Source organism: Notechis scutatus, chromosome 3, assembly GCF_049901735.1.
Source record: "Notechis scutatus isolate UNSWTSFEM ecotype Mainland chromosome 3, rNotScu1.2, whole genome shotgun sequence".
Taxonomy (NCBI): Eukaryota; Metazoa; Chordata; class Lepidosauria; order Squamata; family Elapidae; genus Notechis; species Notechis scutatus.
The window spans coordinates 137,603,545-137,625,123 of record NC_142011.1 but is presented as its reverse complement, the minus strand read 5'-3'; the positions used below and the strand labels follow the sequence as shown (position 1 = coordinate 137,625,123).

The 21,579-nt window shown below is 37.4% G+C and overlaps 1 protein-coding gene across 1 annotated transcript; it reads right to left on the bottom strand.

Annotated features, from left to right (window-relative positions):
* Positions 1-1,287: 1,287 nt before the first annotated feature.
* SERPINB5 (serpin family B member 5) lies at positions 1,288-18,958 on the bottom strand. The gene is made up of 7 exons (XM_087961204.1): positions 18,529-18,958; positions 12,356-12,533; positions 10,633-10,770; positions 8,411-8,528; positions 4,377-4,519; positions 3,318-3,485; positions 1,288-2,342 (listed from the first exon to the last, which is right to left on the bottom strand). The coding sequence occupies exons 2-7, from the start codon at positions 12,521-12,523 to the stop codon at positions 1,950-1,952; spliced, it is 1,128 nt and encodes a 375-aa protein (XP_087817330.1). The 5' UTR covers positions 12,524-12,533; positions 18,529-18,958; the 3' UTR covers positions 1,288-1,949.
* Positions 18,959-21,579: the final 2,621 nt, after the last annotated feature.

The window sequence follows — 21,579 nt, the reverse complement described above, 5'->3', positions numbered from 1 at the left end:
AAAGGTAGGAGTCAATCTAGACACTCATAGAACTCAAGTTGTTACCGAAAGTCATACTTTCATTGGGGTGGGGCATTTCAGAGACAGGGAATGCCATGGACAAGAGCCATTGCCAGGTTCAGCACACTGACCAGGTAGAGCACCTGAAACAAGACCTATCAGCTCATTATTAGTGTTTCTGTTTCATTTCATACCGCCTCTTTCTTCATAGATTTAATTGAGTTAGTACAGTCCTATTTACGCTTAAGTATATTCTATCCAAATGTGCACAATACTGTACCAAGAAGTAACTTAATCCCTATTCATTAAGCCTCTGAGCTTACTTTTCACTGTCTTCATGGTCTTAAGTTTCACTTCTCACTGGCACAGGTAGATCTACTTCCTGACAAAGTCCTGACTTAATTCAGGCCAAGCTGCCTCCTGCCATGTCTGTATCCTAATTTGAACTAGATCTCCAATTCATGGACCAATCACAGCAAGAACCCGTAAATATACAGTATATGGCAGAAAATACAATTATTTAGTCAAATAATAGAGTGCAGCTATCATGATTCCATTCCATGTCCTAATTTACAGCAGGTAAGCCTTGCAGGGTTTTTTTCCCCCCCCATATCCATGTGAATGGAAGGGAATTCATTACACCAGCTCCAGGTCTAGTTTAGTGTTCAGGGCAGAGCCTAGTATCATGTAAGTCTGATTTTCCACCATACAAATATGGCTGAGGTAATTCCATCTCACCATAGCACACCTACCACCATGGATCACTGTAAATCAGTGTTAGTACAGTAATGGGGCCCCTATTCACAGATTGCCCCCTCCACTTACATATTAAAGGAGGGCTGGAGAAATAGTAGGCCACCACATACTGTTGATGTCATGCCTTGTCATCAGTCAAGCTTAAAAAGGCCATTCAAAAGTGTGTTCAGTAAAATTTGGCATATCTGACATTTTCCAACATTTAGCTAACATTTCTTAATCACTCTCCCAAAGAATAGGTATCTTCTTTGCCAAACACATTCTTGAAATATATGATTTAGCATCTATTTCAAAACTTTAATATAGAAGAGACATAAAATTGTAAATGGACATCAACAAATCCAAACCTTGAACTGAAACTCATTCTCTTGTTCAGGTGTTAAATAGTGCATACTTCCCATATAACAAAGAACAGCATTAAGTAACTCCATTAATTAAAGCATATTATCACTGATATATGAAGTCAGATTTCAAATGATGCAGGAGGTGCAGTTGTTTTTCACTTTAAACTTCAGCAATAAGAAAATATACTGTAGTTTTTGCAATGCTTTATTTGGAACAAATGAAGGTAATCTAAGTTAATAACTTCCCAATATTAATTAAAAAAACAAGAACACATTTTACTGTTAAACATATTTAAGAAAAAAAATCTACATTAATTGATTAATGTCTCACTACAGATATAAAACTTCTGATATTCCAGTCACAAATTAGTGATTTAACTAATTCAAGATTTTTTAAGATCTGAAGAAACTCATACGAGGTCTTCCCTAGCTAGACAGTTCAATAAAGTTAATATTGCCAATGAGCATAAAACAAACTGCAGTATTCTGGAGACATCACAACTTTGCAAATTGTTTTATTGCTACCTATCAAAGATACATTTTGCTGAATTTGTTCTCAGGTTTATTTTATATGTAAACAAGAAACCATCTTCCCAACTTTGGTGTATAATATCTAGCTGATAAATTCAACTATGGTTCACTAGAAGATATGCCATAATAAATTATTTTAGTCTTTTAGGTGTCTTTACACTTATTTTTGCTACAACTAACTGATATGGCCACTCCTCTGTAAATTCATTTGAACAGGAAGTTATTCAACTCAATTAACAAGAGAAACTGTGTAGATTACCTTTGAATATTTCATACCCAGAAAATATTGATAACAGGTTTCTTTATAGGCAGTTCTGTTTAAGGAGAACAGAATCTACCAGCAAATACAATACTGCGACTTTTGTTGTGCTTAAAGAAGAAAAGAAAAGGATGATTTGCATTAAATTCATCTTTGTGCTGTAGGATCCGGTATCCAGGAACGTCTCGAGATTCTGCTCCTTCTTCAATTACTTCCAGAGACACTTTGTGAATGATCTTGGAAAGAACAATGCCTTTTGACTCTGACATTTCAGAGAAATCTGATGCATTCTCATCAAACATGTGAGTCATACCAAGGCTTTCTAAAATGGGTTTGAAGTCATATTCACTTTCCACTTTAAATTTGGGGAGGAACACATTAACTCTACTATTTGCCATCACACTAGGATTGGTCCACTGTACCAGCTTCTCTGGGGTGATCTCCTTCTCAAGCTAAAGAAGTAAAAAAAAATAGTAGGTGAATAGAGTATCAGTTCTGATTAGATACTGCAAGGCTGTCAAATTCAAGGCCCAGGGATGGGATCCACCACCTTTGCTGGAAACAGCAAAGGACCGGCCTACGGTGCCTCTGCCAGGGAAAAGGGAGCTCGGGCCGCATACAGCCCTCCCAAGCTCCATTCTGGGCCACGATGACTCCTGCAACTCTCTGCTAGTGAAAACGCAACTTGGGGATGTCGTGCATGGTCCTTCCGAGTTCCGTTTTCACTGGCAGTGGGCTGCAGGAGGCCATCGCGGCCAAAAACAGAGCCCAGGAGGGCCGTCGTGGTCAAAAATGGAGCCTCAATGAGTGACATTGAGCTGACCATGCTCACTCTGGTCATGCCCCCCAGCCTCCCAGGTCCTCAATGAAATTAAGTTTGACACCCCTGGGATACTGTGTGTTTGGTATGGTATGATATGGTATGGTATAGTATGGTATGGTATGGTAACATAATAGTATTGTATTGCATGGTATGGTATTATATTGTATTATTGCCGATCAGTCATACACAGTGTCCAGCAGCTGGCAAACCACTGGTCATAGATGGAGATTATTTAACATTAAGTCAAAGTTAATTTGGGTTCATTAATGCATGCAACTGTTGTGGATTTTTTAATTTACTGTGGCATTATGTTTTGCCTGAGGACTGAAGACAATTAATATAATTGTAATACCTGGAATGCTACTAGCTGTTGTGATTTGAGCTAATGAATCATCCAGTCCAATTTCTTTTTATTAATATAGGGTCCAAACAATATGGACCTGCTACATTCAATGAACTAAACAAATGGCTACAAGACACATTAGGAAATAAATCTATTTTTCACTCTTTTCTAATCAGACTTTTGAAACATTCAAGGAAGAGAGTGATTGATATGCAGCTTTTCAAAGAATACTTTGAAATTTATCCAAATATTTATTTCTACCTGTTCCAATCCAGTTGTATCATCCTCTAGATCTTTAGGTAGTAAGATAAGCATGCTTATATGTTTATTATGACATGGGAGTTCCAGAATCTTGGTTTTTAAATCATTTATGTAGCCCAAGCATAATGTAGCTTCCAAGTTCATCATCTGTACAGGTTTGGTTTCCGTCTAATAAGGGAAAAATATAAATTGAGAGTTCATTTACATACCAGTTGTGGTCAAAATTCCTGACTATGTGTCTATTTACCTTCATATATTAAAATATGAATTGAGAATAGAACTCAAATGTTAAACTTTGTTAAATTATCACAAAGTTGAATACAAATATGTACACTATAAAATAAAAGTTAATATTTTGAAGAAATGCAGTCCTTTGGCTAGATTTTTTTTAAAAAATATAATTTTTAAGAAATGCATTCTGTGTGATTAACATTATATTTGCTTCTTTATAATCATGCATCTGAAAATATTAATCTCAGCATCTTATTTTGTGAAATTCAGTGTTAGTTACATTTGTTAACCTAGAACTGGTATATGAAATATAGATTCATAGCAAGAATAGATAATAAGAATTCTAGGATGAATCATCATATACAGTATTTTAACCCATTTGAAATCTTGACCAAGATTCAAAATTTACTATATACAACAGAAGTCAAGAAGATTATGAAGAACCAGTAATCAAAATGTGACAAAGAGTTGCCAAACTATGTAAAACAATGTAATCCATTTGACATTCCCCCCAAACTCTTTTTGCTATCCATAATGTTCTCAAATTTTATTTTTACCATCTTGTGGCCCATAACTTTTAACTGCAAAAAGGAACATTCTGGTGATTTCTAGACATACACATGGTTTTTTTTTGAGAGAGATAGACCGTAAATGAACCATTATGACATACTGGCAGTTTGTGTCATTAACTTTAAAATCACTCATCAGAGCTGATTTAGGATTGTGTGAATTGAAGTAGAGGCTACTTTAAAATTCAGCAAGAAATTGAAAACTTTTCTGTAGCATTTAATTTTTGTTTAAAAAGTTTGAGGTTGCTTCATTCTATACCTTGCTTATTCTGAATGGGCATTCTTTGGTTTGTGCCTCAGGAAATTTCTTCATCCAGTTTGTTATAAAATAGGCTGCATTTAACAAGATTATCTTGGTCTCACCATTGACACTCTCCTCAATCAAAATGTTCTCCATTTTACCTGCAGATACAAGGGCAAGAATACTTCGTTAGAAGTGCAACCCCACATACAGGGCAAGAACAGCCAAAGTTTCTAGGAAAAGGCAATTCCAGATACTGTGTCTCCAGAAGAGTTTAGATTCTAGAAGAAGCATTTAGCTATTTAGCAATACTACTATGGAGTCTCTCAATTTTTGCTTTAACAAAAAGATTTGGTCCTTAAGGATGATTTGCCTATCTGCTCAATTGTACTAGAATGGCACTTTCTTCATCCAGCCTTCATAGAAAAGATAAGAAATTTAGTTCAGTAAAACTAAGGATACCAATCTATGAAACATTAACCTATTTAGCATTGGTTAAACAAACAATCCACCCAACATTTTCATACAATCTGCTCTTCTGTCAACACATAATGTCTATCAGAGAGTCCCAATCTCAGACAGGGGTGTCATTAAAGGTAGTTTATACTGGTTGAAAAGAGCCAATGACCTCATTAGGCACAGCTTTAAATCTACGTAAGAAACAAATTGGATCTCTGTCATCCAGCTGACCCAACAATGCCAACAGCTGAATAGTGGAAACCTCGATTTGCTTTCTGTGCAAATCTAAAATCATGTGTTGCAGGCATGAGAGCTAATTTCTATGTAGCCAGAGGAAAACACTTGATGTCATTTCTAGCCATTACCAAACAAATGGCAGATGAAAGCTGGGTCTTCTCCCCAAAAACGAGGGATTGAGTAGCCCCTTAATAAGGTAAAGGTAAAGGTTCCCCTCGCACATACATGCTAGTCGTTTCCGGCTCTATGAGGCGGTGCTGATCTCTGTTACAAAGCCGAAGAGCCAGTACTGTCTGAAGACATCCCCATGGTCATGTGACCGGCATGACTAAATGGAGAAGGTGCATGGAACGCTGTTACCTTCCCACCAAAGTGGTCCCTGTTTTTCTACTTGCATTTTTACATGCTTTCAAACTGCTAGGTTGGCAGAAGCTGGGACAAGTAATGGGAGCTCACTCCATTACGCGGCGCTAGGGATTTGAACCGCCAAACTGCCAAACTTTCTGATTGACAAGCTCAGCGTCTTAGCCTCTGAGCTACCGCATCCCCTTAATACAATAAGCAAAAAGAAGCCAAAAAACTTTTCATATTGATTCCATAAAAGTTATTGTGCTGGAAACCTGACACTCATTAGAAGTCTCTCATTATGGCTTGCTTCCTAACTTTTCTCCAGTAAAGAATACCTCAGACATTCTTAATTTCTAGTTAAATTGTTTTGATAAATGGTTTTAATCCTACCTAATTGTTAATGTCACTAGCTTAAGGAATTTTATATGTTCATTTGCAAGTTGGTCACACCCAAACAGCTAATGAAGCTGCTACAAAGCTACTGTACTCAGGGGAGGACAGTTGTGATATAACTATCTATGGTATATTGTACAAACCATCAAATGAATTACAGATGCTTCTCTGAGCATTCTGCTGAGTCAGTAACAGTTGTGCTGTCCTTTGCTTTCCCAAATTAAAATAATAAAAAATAGTAAAAAGTTAGCTAAATGAAACCCCTTGCTTGCAGACACAGCAGGAATCTGTACTACAACCAATCATGACAGAACTAGTGATACCCAGCTGAAACAACTTTCTTTTTGGGTTTAAATGATCTATGTAGCACAAGATATTAGTCTTTCAAATGCAAGGTCATTTTTACAGGTAACCAGCAGGTACAGGTACTCTAATGAGTATTATGGTGTGCCCTTATCAGACATTATAAAGCCAGATGCCTCTGTACAGCCCAAGCCAAAATCCCCATGAAAGACAGAATCAATGCCTGAAAGGAAGGGGGAGGGCTTATGGAAGCCTGAAGTGACCAATATGAGTTGGGCAGATCACAACTGTTGATTGCATCAGCAACCAAATGGTCAATGAATTATTACTGAATTATATCTTTTGGGGGGGATGTTTCAGGAGAAGAGGAAAAAGACAACTACAACAGTTAATGATGACTTTAGAAATAGCCAAGAATGAGATGAAGGCAATGTCATAGGCAGAAAAAAAAACAATTACTGGGGATTTTCAATCCTTGGTTAGGGAGAAATGAGAAAAAAATCTATTTTTGGAACTGTTTTTCCATACCTTTGGGGGAAAAAAGTATGACATTTTTTTCTATTTGTTTGCATTACTATATGCAAAAGTAATAGTGTAAGACATAGTGCCAAAAAATCTTGAAAGGCTTTCATATCAGTGGTGTTATTCAGCTGGTTCGCACTGGATCGGGTGAACCGGTTGCAAGGATTTGGCATGGGTCGCTGAACTGGTAGTAAGTTCTGGCTGTCCATGCCTCCGACCTGGTCGCCCTCCCGCCTGATCCTCACTTTACCCCGCCTGCCTGACATTCGCCTAAGGTATTTCTTTCTTTCTTTTTTTTTTCCTCCCGACAATCAGCTGTACATACGATCAGCTGTGCTGGGATTCCCCTTGCTGAGGCCCAGGAAGGCAAAAAATGGAGGGAGGGACTCAGCCCCCCCTCCATTTTTGCCTTCTTAAGCCTCCAAGGAGCCTTATGGGAGCAAAAATGCCCCCCCCCCAGGCTCTTCTGAGGCCAGGAAGCTCTCAAAACAGAGTGTGGAGGGATGCTGTATGCCCCTCCCATGCTCTGTTTTTTTTCTTCCTGAGCCTTAGAGGAGTCTTATGGGTGCAAAAACGCCTCCCTCAGAGGCTCCTCTGAGGCCTAGAAGGGCCAGAAAATGGGTGGGGGTGGCTGCAAAAAAGAAAAAAAGCCACACCCACCCAGTCACATGGCCACACCTACCAAACCACACCCACAGAATCGGTAGTAAAAAAAATTGAATCCCTCCCACCACTGTTTCACATTGCTGATACAGTAGTTCATTTATGAAAAGTAATTTTTAAAGAAGTCGAACCTCTCCAGGGATTACAGATAGTCCTCAACTTATGATCACCTTTGAGCTCAGAATTTATGTTGCTAAGTGAGAAGTTGGTTAAATGACTTTTGCCCCACTTTATGACTTACCTTGCAACATTTGTTAAAGGAATCACAGCAGTTGTTAAATCAGGAGCATGGTTGTTAAGTGAATCTGGCTTCCCCATTGAATTTGCTTGCCAGAAAGTCACAAAAAATAATCACATGACACCCCCCCCCCAGGACAGTGCAACCATCATAAACCAGTTGTCAAGCATCCAATGGTCAAAAGTGTGAAAAATTCACAAGGTAATCACAGGGGAAATCTTTCTTTTTAATGCCTGGAAGGGGAGGGAATTGGTTTTTTTCCTTTCCCTTTCGGGACGATGATGGAAAAAAAAATATGAAATTGTAAGCAGGACAGACAAAAGTACAAATATAATGACTAGAAAGATATAGAAAAAGATATGTAATTGAATTAGAAAGGAATGAGATAATCAGAAATAAGGTTGAGGAAAGTAAGGGAAAGGAAAAATTATTGAGAAAATGATAAAATAGTGATAATATATGAAATAGAATATAAAGATGAATATGTAATTGAGATTATGTCTGTATGGAGATGTGATAACCTGGAATCATGCTGCTCTCAAAAAAGATATTTTATTTGTGTTATGTTTTGTGAAAATCCAAATAAAACTTTTACCAAAAAAAAAGTGTAAAAAATGGTCATAAGTCACTTTTTTAATGCCGTTGTAACTTCAGTCACTAAATGACTGTTGTAAGTCAAGGATTACCTGTACCAACTTCCATTTTAAAACAGAAATACATTCAAACTTATTAGCATCGTTGTAGTGGTACTGTAATATTATTAGCACAGTAGCCATAAATAAACAAACATGTAGTATGATAAACTCTTGGTCTGAAGGGATAATTCCCAATTCAACGACATCCCAATTCATGACTTAAAAGAGATTTCTTTGATAAACAATGCACTTGCCATCAGTAAGGTCAGAAACAGATTTGTTGATCTGCAGCCTGGTGTCTTCTGGCTTTTCTTTAAAATCTACAACTTCAAATTCTGATGGGAAGGGCCTTTTGACAGAACTGATGAATTCCTGAAAGAGAGAAGGCTCCAGGTTAAGACTTAAGTTTCCCCACTGGTAACATGAAAGTGAAGAGCAAGGGTGTTGATGCCAAGGACAAAACTGTGACACACATGCATGTGGCAATTTTAAACTTGAAAGACAACTGGGTGGGGGCTTTGGCTTGGATTCCACATACACAAGCACAGGGGTGTCAAACTCAATTTCATTGAGGGCTACATCAGGGTTATGTTTGATCTCGGGGGACTGGGGGGGTGTGGCCAGCTCAATGTCACTCATCGAGGCTCCGTTTTCGGCTGTGACGGCCTCCTGCAGCCCTCTGCTGATGAAAATGGAGCTCATGAGGGCCGCATGCACTAGCACAAGTAGACTGGAAACCATCAGGCCCACTAGGCAGTTTTGGGGCCAGCTGGCAATCTCTAAGCCAAACCTGCACAATTCATAACATATGATTATGATGCTTTTATAATTCCATGAGCCATAGTCAAATATGTCAAGCGGTCCAAATATTGGTGATTCTTGCTCTTGTGCATTTCACAGCAAAGGTCGCCTTTACAAATCTCCATCAACTGCTTTCATAATGAATTAAATGAAATTTAAATTTAAATAGCTTTCCCTATAACACATAGGTTATACCATAATTAACTTCAATGGGCTAGGGTTTTCCATGATCAAGTAATATTAAAGCAGCAAAGTTTTAAAAAACTGGAATGTTCTTTTTTTAATCCAATGTACAACATTATCATATGCAACCCAGGGCAGCAGCTCTCTATTTTAAATAGCAATAGCACTTAGACCTATATACCACTTCACAGTGCTTTCCAGCCCTTTCCAAGTGGTTTACAGAGTCAGCCTATTGCCCTCAACAATTTGGGTCCTCATTTTACCCACCTCGGAAGGATGGAAGGATGAGTCAACCTTGAGCCTAGTGAGATTTGAACTGCCAAATTGCAGGCAGTCGGCAGTCGGCAGAAGTAGCCTGCAGTACTGCACTCTAACCACTGGACCACCACGGCTCACAAAGCTGAATAAATCATTTTAATTCCAAATTATACATTAAACATTATAAGTAATAGTAAAATAAACATTCTTCAGTTAGCATATAAAAATGAAGATAAAAGAAAAAATGTGTAAGTTAACATTCATTAAACAAGAAATTAAAAACTACAGGTCTGTTTCCAACTCATCTTCCTCAAGAGAAATTTCTTTGCAGACCTCTGGCCGCAGAAAAGAGAGAAAATCAATTTTTCAGACTCTCAGAGCCCCTGGATTCTCCCAATAATTCTTTAGTGAGTCTTTTCTTTGGAATGTGGTAGATAGGGAATTCAATGGAAGATCAAACTGCCAAAAAAAACCAACAACCCAAACCTCTGTTTTTGTTCTACTGCCTAAAGCTTCTAATAACATCTTCTGTCAACCGAAGAACATTACATGATACAACCCTTTGCATGACAACTGAATCTTAATGATTCTCATTAGAAAACAGAAGCTATCATTAAAAACAGAAGCTATAATCTTGCAAAGCAGGAGCGTCCATCCTTATAGCAACTTTTAAGACTTGTAGACTACTCTCTGAATTCTGGCTGGGGAATTCTGGGAATTGAAGTCCACAAGTCTTAAAATTGCCAAAGTTAGACATCCCTGTTGTAGAGATTCTAATTTGGGTTGCGATTTCATACATCATTTTTGCTGTCAGCAACAGCAACTTCCATGGTTGGAACTCTCCGGTTATTATCGGCCCCTTGGGAAGGTTGCTTACTTTACTTATAGTTTTCAGTATAAACGTTCTATAGTGGAAAATGTGATCGTTTAACAACCATGGTGATCATTTAACAATTGCAGATTCACTTAATGACCATGATGGTTCACTTAACCACTGGGGAAAAAAGTCATAAAATCAGATCAGTCATGGGATCATCCTTCTTGCGACCATCACAGCTTACGCCAATAATGGGCTGTTTCCATTACAGTCATAAATTGAGAATACCTATACATTTTTTTAAAATTTCATTTATTAAAGCAACCATGAGCATAATGTTATTAATTACGGGATTTAGATGATAACTGTCAACCTGCTGGGCCAGATAGAAATTATTATTATTTCTTCCCAACTTACCACATTAGGGTTAAGGGATTTTTCTACATAAAGCCGCTTAACCATTTTTAATGAATAAAATGCGCTAAGTTTGGAAGCATCAGAGGTAATTGTCTGGAATCCAAATGGAATATCTTTGACATCTTCTAGATGGAGCCCCTGTTAAAAAACAAATACCAGTTTAAATATTGATTTCAGTAAAGATTTCTGCACAATCAGTAGCATTTTCAACACAATCAAAATGAAACATAAGAATTCTTTTCTATCTGATATTTTGTCCAGCTTATTTTTCCTGCAGCCAAGGAGAGGCCACTGAGAAGCATGTAAGTGGGACATGAAGAGTGAAGCCTTCACCAGCAACGATTACTCACAAATAGACACTAATAATTTTTCCCTCCTGTATGGGCTTCACCTCTTATAACATGAGGTATAGTGGTGGCCAACAATATAGCAGATTTTCAATTACTTTGAATTAATTCAGCTCCATCAATGTACAGACAGTTCAGTTTGCCTCGATAAATTTACTTCACCTTCACTGCCGTATGCAGAGATTAGTAATAGCTAATACCTATTAAATACTATAGGTTTCAGCTGTGGGAATCCAGATTGCAATTTTGATGGCTTTAATTAATAATTATACAATTAATTGTTAATTGTTTGAACAATAAGCCAGTGGAACAACTTACCTCCAGAAGTGGTGGGTGCTCCAACACTGGAGCTTTTTAAGAAGAGATTGGACAACCATTTGTCTGCAATGGTATGGATTTCCTGCTTGAGCAGGGGTTGGACTAAAGACCCCCAAGGTCCCTTCCAACTCTGTTATTATGTTATTCTATAATAGATTAATCCAACAACATTTAATGTTAGGGTCCTACGCAGGTGGGATTCAATTTTTTAACAACCGGTTCTGTGGGCGTGGCTTAGTTGGTGGGCATGGCTTGGTGGTCATGTGACTGGCTGGGCATGGCCAACTCAATATCACTCACATCGAGGCATGCATCTCCTCGCCTGGCCCTCGTGACTGGGGATGCTGCAACAGTCATAAGTGTGAAAAATGGTCATAAGTCACTTTTTTCAGTGCCATTGTAACTTTAAATGGTCACCCACACAAGCAAAGTACCAGCAAAGGAGGGGAGGGAAACTCCAGAGAAGTTCCTGAGGCAGGAAGTCTAGTCCTGCCAAGAATGTAATAAGGTTAATGGAGAGGCAGTTTCTGTAAGCAACACCAGAATGTTTCCTTCCTGCCTTCCTTAAATCAAGAAAATGCATATAAGAAATCCACAATTTCATTTCCATATTCCACTCTTTTAAAAAGTGTAACTACTTCTAAATGTATCATTTTACATGGTCCAAAACCACACAATGTCAACCCATACATTGTTATGTCATTGTGCAAATGCAGCCCTATTAAGCAGCAACACTAAGAGGAAGCGAGAACAAGAAGAAATTATAAACAATTGGAAATATTTAAGACACTTTCAGGTTCTGTAAATCTCCTTTTTCAATGCCAAATATATGGCAATGTTGTCTGTCTTTGTTTCATTTTAAGGTTTACTGTTTATTATCTACCTTAGATTTGAGAACCTTTGCTGTTAAACCAAGCCAGGATTTTTTTACCCATATTATTTAATGGAAAAATATAATTACTTGAATTTATAGAAGGGTCAATCATCATCTATATGGCAAAGGGAAAATAGACTTCATATACAATAAGCAAGAGTTATGTTAAAAATAAACATCCTACCTGTTTTATCTGGGTTGCTGTGTCACCATTAGCTGCTTTATATGCTAGAGCAAGAGAAGTTGACATGGAAAGTGGAGTAAAAATAAAATTAGCATTTTTGTCCAGTTCACAGAGTTTTTTGAATAGATCGACTGAAAAAGCTGTATTTGCAGCTTGTATAGCATCCATAGTTACGATTCTGAAATCAAAAGGGCAAAATAATTGATCAGTCAAACAATCTTGTGTGTATGAATAATTGCTACTTTCTCACATCCCGCATGCCAATAAACACTGAATGGCACTGCAACCTTGCAGTACAAGTTAAGAGATGTTTAACCTGAAGTAACAATCACAGCATTCAAAATTATCTACATCTGGTATGTACAGAAAGGCGGGTGCAATCTGCTCTCAAGTTGTCTTGGGTCAAAAAGCTTTGAACCAACCTCTTGAATTATCTCATCACAACATTACAGCAGAAGAATACACACAACTGGCAAAATTTCTCTTCTTACAGTTCTGAAAGCTAAAGCAGATCTAACAAAGTTTCAAACTAGGGCTATCAGATATATGTTCACTACTTTCCCTTACCTCAGCAAAATTTAAAACTTTCTTCCTAAGAAGTTTAAATATTTGGGGATATTTTGCCTTTTCACATTAGATCCACTAATTAGCGATAAAAACTTCACTATTACAATCATAATACAACACCAGACATCCAACTGATACATATAATATGTTCTTAGCTTGCAGCCATAAATATACATGTATACATTACTGTTCTGACCCAAACCTTGTTCCAAGAAAACAAATTGAAGCAGAGGTAACAGAAAAACCTTTTAATGATTCTTTATGAATTCTGTTCCTTCACGGTTAAAAGGCTGTTTCAAATTAATTATCTCTGATAAGAATGAGCCTTGGCAAGGTGATGCATGGCTGCCAAGAACACTAGATAAAGTTACTAAGAAAGATTTCAAACACAAAGAGTCTCCAAACACCAATCAAGATATTCTGAACATCCACAAGGCTTGAATGTAAAAACTTCTTTGCTTCCTGCAAAGAACTCCGGTTTCTCAGCTGGCTTTTATCTCTTGAGGGAGGGGCCATTACCTTACTCGCAAGTCACCTGTGATGCTGCAGCTGCTCTTTCCTTCGAGCAGCTCTGCGTGCACGCGTACTGGGCACAGGCTCCTTGGGAACCTCTTCATTACTGCTGCCAGCCTCCACCATCTCCGAAAGCAGCATTCCACTCCCTGATGGTCCTGGCCCCATCCCTGCCTCACATGCAGGCCCCTCATCTGAAACCTCACTCTCAGAGACGTCAGCCATCTGCACCTGCTGCTGGTGAACCACAACAATTACACACACACACACACACACACACACACACACAGTTTTTTTCATAGAATCTACAACTGTTGAATTCATAAAATGTGAAAGAATTATTGTTGGGAGTTGCTGTTCTGTGGGTGGTATGAGCATTCCTGAGAGCAGCAATTTGACCTGGGAGTGATTATTGAAATAAGTTTTATAAATATAGCAGAAAGGAGACTTACTTAGAGGTGGAAATGTCACAAGAATAGGCAAAACCTAGCACCTAGCCTATTACATCCTACCAGAAGGAGATTCCGAGAAACCTTAATTCTCTATTTATACACTACTACACCCATTTGCTCAGTACCTGCTACTATAAGACAAAGAAGAATCAGGTCATCTCCATTAAGTGCCACCTCAGAATTCTTTCTTAACTCATGTTTTATTTTTTTAGAGAACACAGAGTGCTTAAGTTGTGTGTCTAAACAAGCAATTAACTAATGTTCTTTTATTATTTTATTTTATTTTATTTTGCTTTGGATGTAACAATCGTTGTCTTGACTGAGGTGGCAAAATCCTCATGTGGGCCTATCCATATCAATGTTAAAACAAAATTATTTGAAAACTTTCCCAGGTATAATGTTCCCAAGTATAACTCGAAGGTCAAATGAACACTTATGAAGACACTGGACTAGAACATTTCCTTCTTGTAATAAGTCTTCACACAATGCATGTTTTGTCTCAGGCAAAATACAGGAATTATTGCAGAGTTTTGTGCACCTGTGCACAGTCTACTTACACCTTGGAAAAAGTTCTCCAAAAAGGAAATCTTAACAATTTTCTGAACATGCAAAGATGAGATATGTCAACGGGCAACTGAACTCAGTAACAACTGAAGGAAATATGCTAACACATTCTTGTTCTGTGCACTCCCATAAGTATTATTCCTTCTTATGCGATTAAGATAGCATGAAAAGTAATATACTATGTAGAAGAAGGCAATGAAAAATCAGCAGCAACTGAAAAAAAGCAAAACATGCCAATATTTATATGCATAAATCTTGGCTTATTGCAGATATATCTCCATCTATGGTAATTTCCCTTGTTGAAAACTTCCCTAGGAAACAAGCGGCAGTGTAAGAAGACTCAGCAATAGACCTAGAGGCCATATTTAGTATCAACTTTCCAATGAAGAATTATTCAAAAAGAAGAATATGAAGCTATTAGTCACTGGAAAACCTCAGTGAGGTGGAGCCAGTGCATAACTGACATACTAGTTAAGGAATTTGTATGGAGAATTACGCTTAAGTCAGCACCTCTAAACAATTGCTCAAGGGATAGTAGCATCTTTGAAGTACAGCTAGTTTGAAACACACCCACATTTTACTGAAATGCCCGGGATGACCCTTTCTGCTTATTAATCTTCCTCTTCTCCAGAAGTTTCGTTTAAATTTCAGTTAAATTTATTTTTATGCACCAATGATTTGAAGCTTGAGAGATCTTTACATTTTTGTTTTCTTGGTTGGTTTAAAGAGAATGTCCAGTACTACTAGCTATAGTCTTGTACAACAGCCACATATGGAATTAAAGAATTCTAAGAATAACTAAGGAATATACTGACATATAGCCATTTTTCCACCCAAAAATCATTTTTGGCTCTTCCTAAAGTATTTTACAAATTTAATTTACTCTAGCAGAAGCCAAGAGTTATCTCCCAAGTTTTTAGGAGTCAGAAAGTTGTGCCAGTCCTCTACATGTCCCCAAAAAATTTCTCAGTGCTCTGCTCACAACATCAAATAGAGGAGACAAATATTTTATGCTCCTATCTTATGTAAGGAAGGGGAGAAATCTCCATAATTTAATGATTCACCAATCTGAACAGACAGCTCAGTAACTATAGATTGTGGTTTGCCAAGAACTTTGACAAACCGTCTGTCTTTGCAATCCCAGAAAAGTACCAACATAGGATCTATTAAACCCTAGATGGGCAACCTTGTATGATCAATAATTGTGCTAGTTCACAAGCCATGCAGTAAAGCATTATCAAGTATGTATTCATTTTAATTTTGCTGAGTGTACTCCGCAGAAGTATTGTTTAATCTCAAGCTTCCAGGATAATATAAAATATACTCACTCATATGAAAAATATACCTTTGTTTTCCATGCATCAGTGGTGGGATTAAATTTTTTTTACTACTGGTTCTGTGGGCATGGCTTGATGGGCGTGGCAGGGGAGGGGTACTGTAAAATCTCCAGTCAGAGGTGGTATTTGCCGGTTTTCCGAACTACTCAAAATTTCCACTACTGGTTCTTCAGAACTGGTCAGAACCTGATGAATACCACCTCTGCTATGCATGTATATATACTCAGCTTTTGCATAGAACGGAGAAATAGCCAGAGCATGAGGTTCTCTAGAGAAAGCTACAGCTTTCCATATTATCCCATCAACACAAGTAAAAAAGGTGCTGGAATAGTTTCTACACATCATGAAGATAATGGGGGTACTAAACTTTATATTACAATCATTTAGTATACTTATAGTCTGCCTTTTTTCCATGACAAAGCAGAAGGAATTGCAGCCTTGGAATTCACAGGGATCTCCCATGAAGTTTTGACCCAATCCACATTTCTTGACTTGAGCAAGATAGGACCATTGTTGCATCATGTTTCTTCAAACTATGGCATGCCTTAACAACGATCCCATTAGCAGCATAAGGCACAACTGAGTTGGATCTTTTCCAGATTCTTAAAAATAAATTAATAAAAATAATTTCATCTTCATCAGCTAAAAATTACAAGAGACATATAGGCTGACATTGGCTCAGGCTCACTGGCTACTTTTCGGGTGCTGAAATGTTGAAAAACATGTAATAATTCTCCTAGTACCTTGGCCTCATGCAGCATCTTAACTAAATTGTTTTTAGGGGAAAGATTTAGAAGCGAGGGGGTGATTTTACTGTCAAGGAGAGAAAGGAGCTATCACTTCCTATTGTTTCTTTTTTTTTTTCTTATTTGTATCCATTTTATGTATTCATAACTATGTTTATACTTATACCTGTTATCTTATAATCGCTTGACAAAATAAAATAAATAAAATAAAATTAAAATAAATAAATAGCAAATGTTGGAAGTTGACAAAGGGGCTCTTGAAGGGAAACAGCAATAAGGAATGCTCTGCCTGCTTGTGGAAGTGTGAGTGTAAAAGCAGTTATATAAACTGCTTACCTTGAAAGAGAAGAGGGAATGAGAAGGAAACTCAAGAATGCCTCACCTTGGTTTTCTTAAGTATGAAGTGGGATGAGACAAATTATACCAGGCTTTCAAAATTCTTATACCTTTTACCAATGAAGTAGAGTTCTGTCACTGTCCTAACACCAGTTTTATCAAAGCAAAATTGGTTTAAGAAGATGGGTTGCCATTTGGTCCCTTGCCTGAGTCAGTAAAATGTTTTGGCCGTGTTAATAATTAAGTTTGTACAAGTTATATTCTGATATAGAATTCATACTTAATAGCCTTGAAGGACGGGTTCTTTTTGCCTCAACTACCTTGCAGGGCTTATATGCATCATTCCTCCAAGAATCCAGAGCAGCTTCCATAAGCATCTCTTTTAATTTTATTTCCGTAATAACAAACTGGTGAACTAGTTGAAGTAAAGTTGGTGTCTAAGAGTGGACTTGAATCTGTGTCTCCTAGTCCAAAACCTTATTCGCTGTTTTAGAAATGGCATGAATAGAAGCCAACCCATAAAAAAGAAAGGGAGGCCTGTGGCTTTACCATCAGCTTTGAACCAAAGAAAGTGAGAGGCTTCATTTTTATTATAAGATTCTATTTTTGGATAAGATCATAAAAGTTGGTATTCCTCCTCAGGATTAAAAAAAATACAGGGTAGAAAAAGTTAATGGGTCCGTACTTTCCTCCTTAGACTCCAACTGAGTTTCTTTTCATGCAGAAAGAGAAGGAAGGAAAATGCAGAACAAATGCAAAGCCCTCCCAACACTAACTTTAGACTCATCCGTTCCCACTCTCATACCTGATATCTGATGAGCCAGAAACAATCATCACATAATTGTAACCTTCTGTATATAGAAATACAAGAACAGACAATAACCCTGGCCTGCTGAAATAAAAATCGGCCTTAATATCCTCTTAAGTCTGAATGGCATTTGTTATTTGATGAATAACGTAAAAGAAGCTGAGTCAAAAGGCCCACACCCCTATGAAAAACCTCACCTTTATTCAAGTTTCTACTAGCAATCTCATAGGCTTAGGGTGATTCCAATGGACAGCTCCTAATACAACCAGGGAGAAGGCACTAGGTAGCTAGTTTACCTTAAGCGATTTGTCTGACCTTGGGAAAATTGGAGAAAGAAATGGAAGGAAGAGAGAGAGAGACAGAAAGAGAAAGTAGTGTGGAAGCACAGGAGGATCACAAACAGAAGACACTATTTTTTAAAACAAACAAACAAACCCACCCTTAAATTCTATAAATGAAAAGGACAATTGCACAAGAAAAATCTTGACTATCATTCAATAGACTAAGGTTATTCACCACTCAGTCAATCAATGAAATAAGAAAGCTTGTCATTCTTGTTCCACATTGTAAGGTGTGATTTTCAGATCAACTTGCTAAAAAATGAATTATTGTACCTCATACAGGTTAGATCAATAATCTAAGCTACAAGCAAGAGAACTATAGAAACGTTCCACCAACTGTTCACTCTGAAATCTCTTGTCCATACAAAGTTATACAAAATGGGGAAATCCTTCAATTTCTCCTGCAGTGTCCCCCTTTTTTATTTTCAACTCCACTGGACTCTTTATAAAGAATCCTAGACAAATGCTTAGACATCTACAAATGGGTTTAAAAGATATTCATCACTTACCTTCTTATGAAGCAACTCTATTTCCTGAACTGAGAAAAAAAAAGATGTAAAAAGGACAACTGAAAAAGTCTGGTGTTAGTGGTGACAGTTTGAAGCAAAAGACTGAACTGTATTAATTCACCTGAACTCTGATGCCACTCCCTATTTTGTTCTCTCTCTCTCTCTCTCTCTCTCTCTCTCTCTCTCTCTCTCTCTCTCTCTCTCCCTCCCTCCCTCCTTCAGGCTGAACAGGCAAAGTAAAAAAGTTTCCAACAGCTGTAACATGCTCCAGCAGGATGAAGCTGTTTTACAAAAGTTTCTTTCTCACTGCCAAGAAGTTTTGGTAAAGAGACTAAGAAGTAGAGCAAGACCAGACTATATGATTATGGATTCTATTCTAAATGTGTTTAGGGTGAATTGAACCTGAGATGTTGCAGCTTTCTCTAAAAAGAACAACACCTTGCCTAAGGAAAGCGGGGGAATGAAAATTAGAACATGGAGAAACAAATCTGATTATTTTTCATTTTCAGACTGACTCAGCATTTTGTGGTCATTAAAAAGCTTAAATTTTTTTTAAAAAAAACACTGCCTGCTAAATGCTATTATTGTGGTTGAATAAATCCTGGATTTTGATGCAAGTGAAATCAGCAATCTTTCTGTCCAAACATTTTGTCCAAAGTGGATTCTTCACTGACTTGTTAGACTATAACAGAGAAACACAAATTAGCATCAGAAGACCAAGATTAGCCTCCTTGAAAAGCATCCACTTCCCCACCTTTTCTGGCCTAAACACAAAATTTGAATTTTTTACTTCCCTTTACAATTAACCACAGCTGGCTGGGTCATCCAAACTCAGACAGATGTAATAAATCTTCATTTTAAAACATAGTTCTTGAGGTTTGTTTTCATTAAGCATAGTTAAGATTAGTCTCAACAATTCAGCTTAATCCAAATTTAATGTTCAGAAGACCCAGTAAACTGCAGCCAATCCAAAATAGAAGTGGAAGTGAATGTTTCTTGTCTCTTGCCAACAGCTATGCTGGAAAATAAAATCTACAGAGGTGCATAGGAGGAATTGTGGGGTCTTTGCTGAAATTTTAACTCATAGATTATATCCAAATGTAATCAGTGTGTAGAGATCTAATTCCCATTAACAACTACAACAGGTTTTTCCTGCCCAAGGCACACTGCACCATCAGATCAAGTGGATTGTTATTTAACAGAGGATATGTAGATAAAAGGTTCCTCTCCCTCTCCCAGATCATAATAGTAATTCCTTACCTTTGGGGCTCTTTTCAAGAAAAATGAAAAAGTCATCAGGGCTATATGTTTTAAGTGTCCTAGGATAAGGTCCTCAGAATGGTGTTACAGAACATAATTCCACTGAAAAGAGCATGCAGATTTTTACAAAAAGAAAACACATGGATGTTTTTAGGTGAGAATATTCCAATGCTGAACACAAACATGCACATCTTTTAAGCAACTCTTAGATAGCAATCTAGTATTATGTATAAAAGGCAGTCCTGTAATAAGTTTGCTCTCTTCAGTTTTCATGCCAGCTAATGCCTTGCCACTCCCTTTGAAGTATTAGAGCAGTTTGTTCAAACATGTCATGAAACATTCTTTTGCCCCAACTTCACCTTAGCAAAATTATTTGAATATTCTAGAGGGTCTGAATATTTAAATATTCTAGAGCATCTTCAATGTTAGCTAAATTGGTCGCAATTGTTTAAGTAGAGTAGAGTAGAGTAGAACAGAACAGAACAGAATAGAATTCTTTATTGGCCAAGTGTGACTGGACACACAAGGAATTTGTCTTCGGTGCATATGCTCTCAGTGTACATAAAGGGAAAAAATGCATTCATCAAGAATCATAAGATACAACACTTAGTGATAGTCATAGGTTACTAATAAGCAATCAAATCATAATAGGAAACAAATAAAACAATATAAATTGTAAAGTTACAAGCAACACGGTTATAGTCATCAGTGGGAAGACATAGGCACTAGGAAGTGTTATTATAATCTAGTAGTAGAGGAATAATAGTAATACAGTCTTAGTAAATAAGTTAACAGTGTTGTGGGAATTAGTTGTTTAGTAGAGTGATGGCATTTGGGGGGCGGGGAATGTCCTTGTGTCTAGTTGTTGTAGTGTGCAGTGCCCAAAGCATTGTTTTGAGGGTAGAAGTTGAAACAATTTATGTCCAGGATGTAAGGGGTCTGTAGATAACTTCACAGCCCTCTTTTTGACTAGTTTAATATACAGGAAGGCCTTGAAATATTGAAATGCAGTGAAATACCATGGTTATGCCTGTTTGCTCTGTGTAAACTACAATCCATGCACACAACCTACTCTCTAATAAACAATTTGGTTTCAGAAAAAAAACTATCCTGCAATCTGCAACTCTTACACTGCAAAAACATATGGACTACACAACTCGATCAGGGCAAAACAATAGACAGAATCTACATAGACTTCTGTAAAGCCTTTGATTCAGTGGTACACGACAAACTACTCCTAAAAGTAAAATCTTATGGTATCTCTGGACAACTGCATAACTGGATAGAAGCATTCCTGTCAAACAGACAACAAATGGTCAAAATTGGGAGTGCCCTATCAAATTATGTACCTGTCAATAGTGGTGTCCCCCAAGGCAGTGTTCTAGGACCAACTCTCTTCATACTCTACATAAATGACCTCTGTGATCATATTAAGAGCAACTGCGTTCTCTTCTCTGATTATGTAAAGCTGTTCAATATCACAGACAATACTGCTACCCTTCAAAAAGATCTTGACTATGTATCAGAATGGTCAAACAAATGGCAACTTCAAATCTCAACAAATAAATGCTCTGTCTTACATATTGGCAAAAAATATCAGAAAACAAAATACAAGCTGAATAGTCAAGACCTTGTTGATGATCCAAGCTCTGTAAAGGACCTTGGAATACTCATCTCTAATGATCTAAGTGCTAGAGCCCACTGTAACTACATAGCCAAAAAGGCATTAAGAGTTAACCTAATCCTACATAGCTTTTTCTCTGGTAAAACCCAAGAAAACTTTGAAGTTGC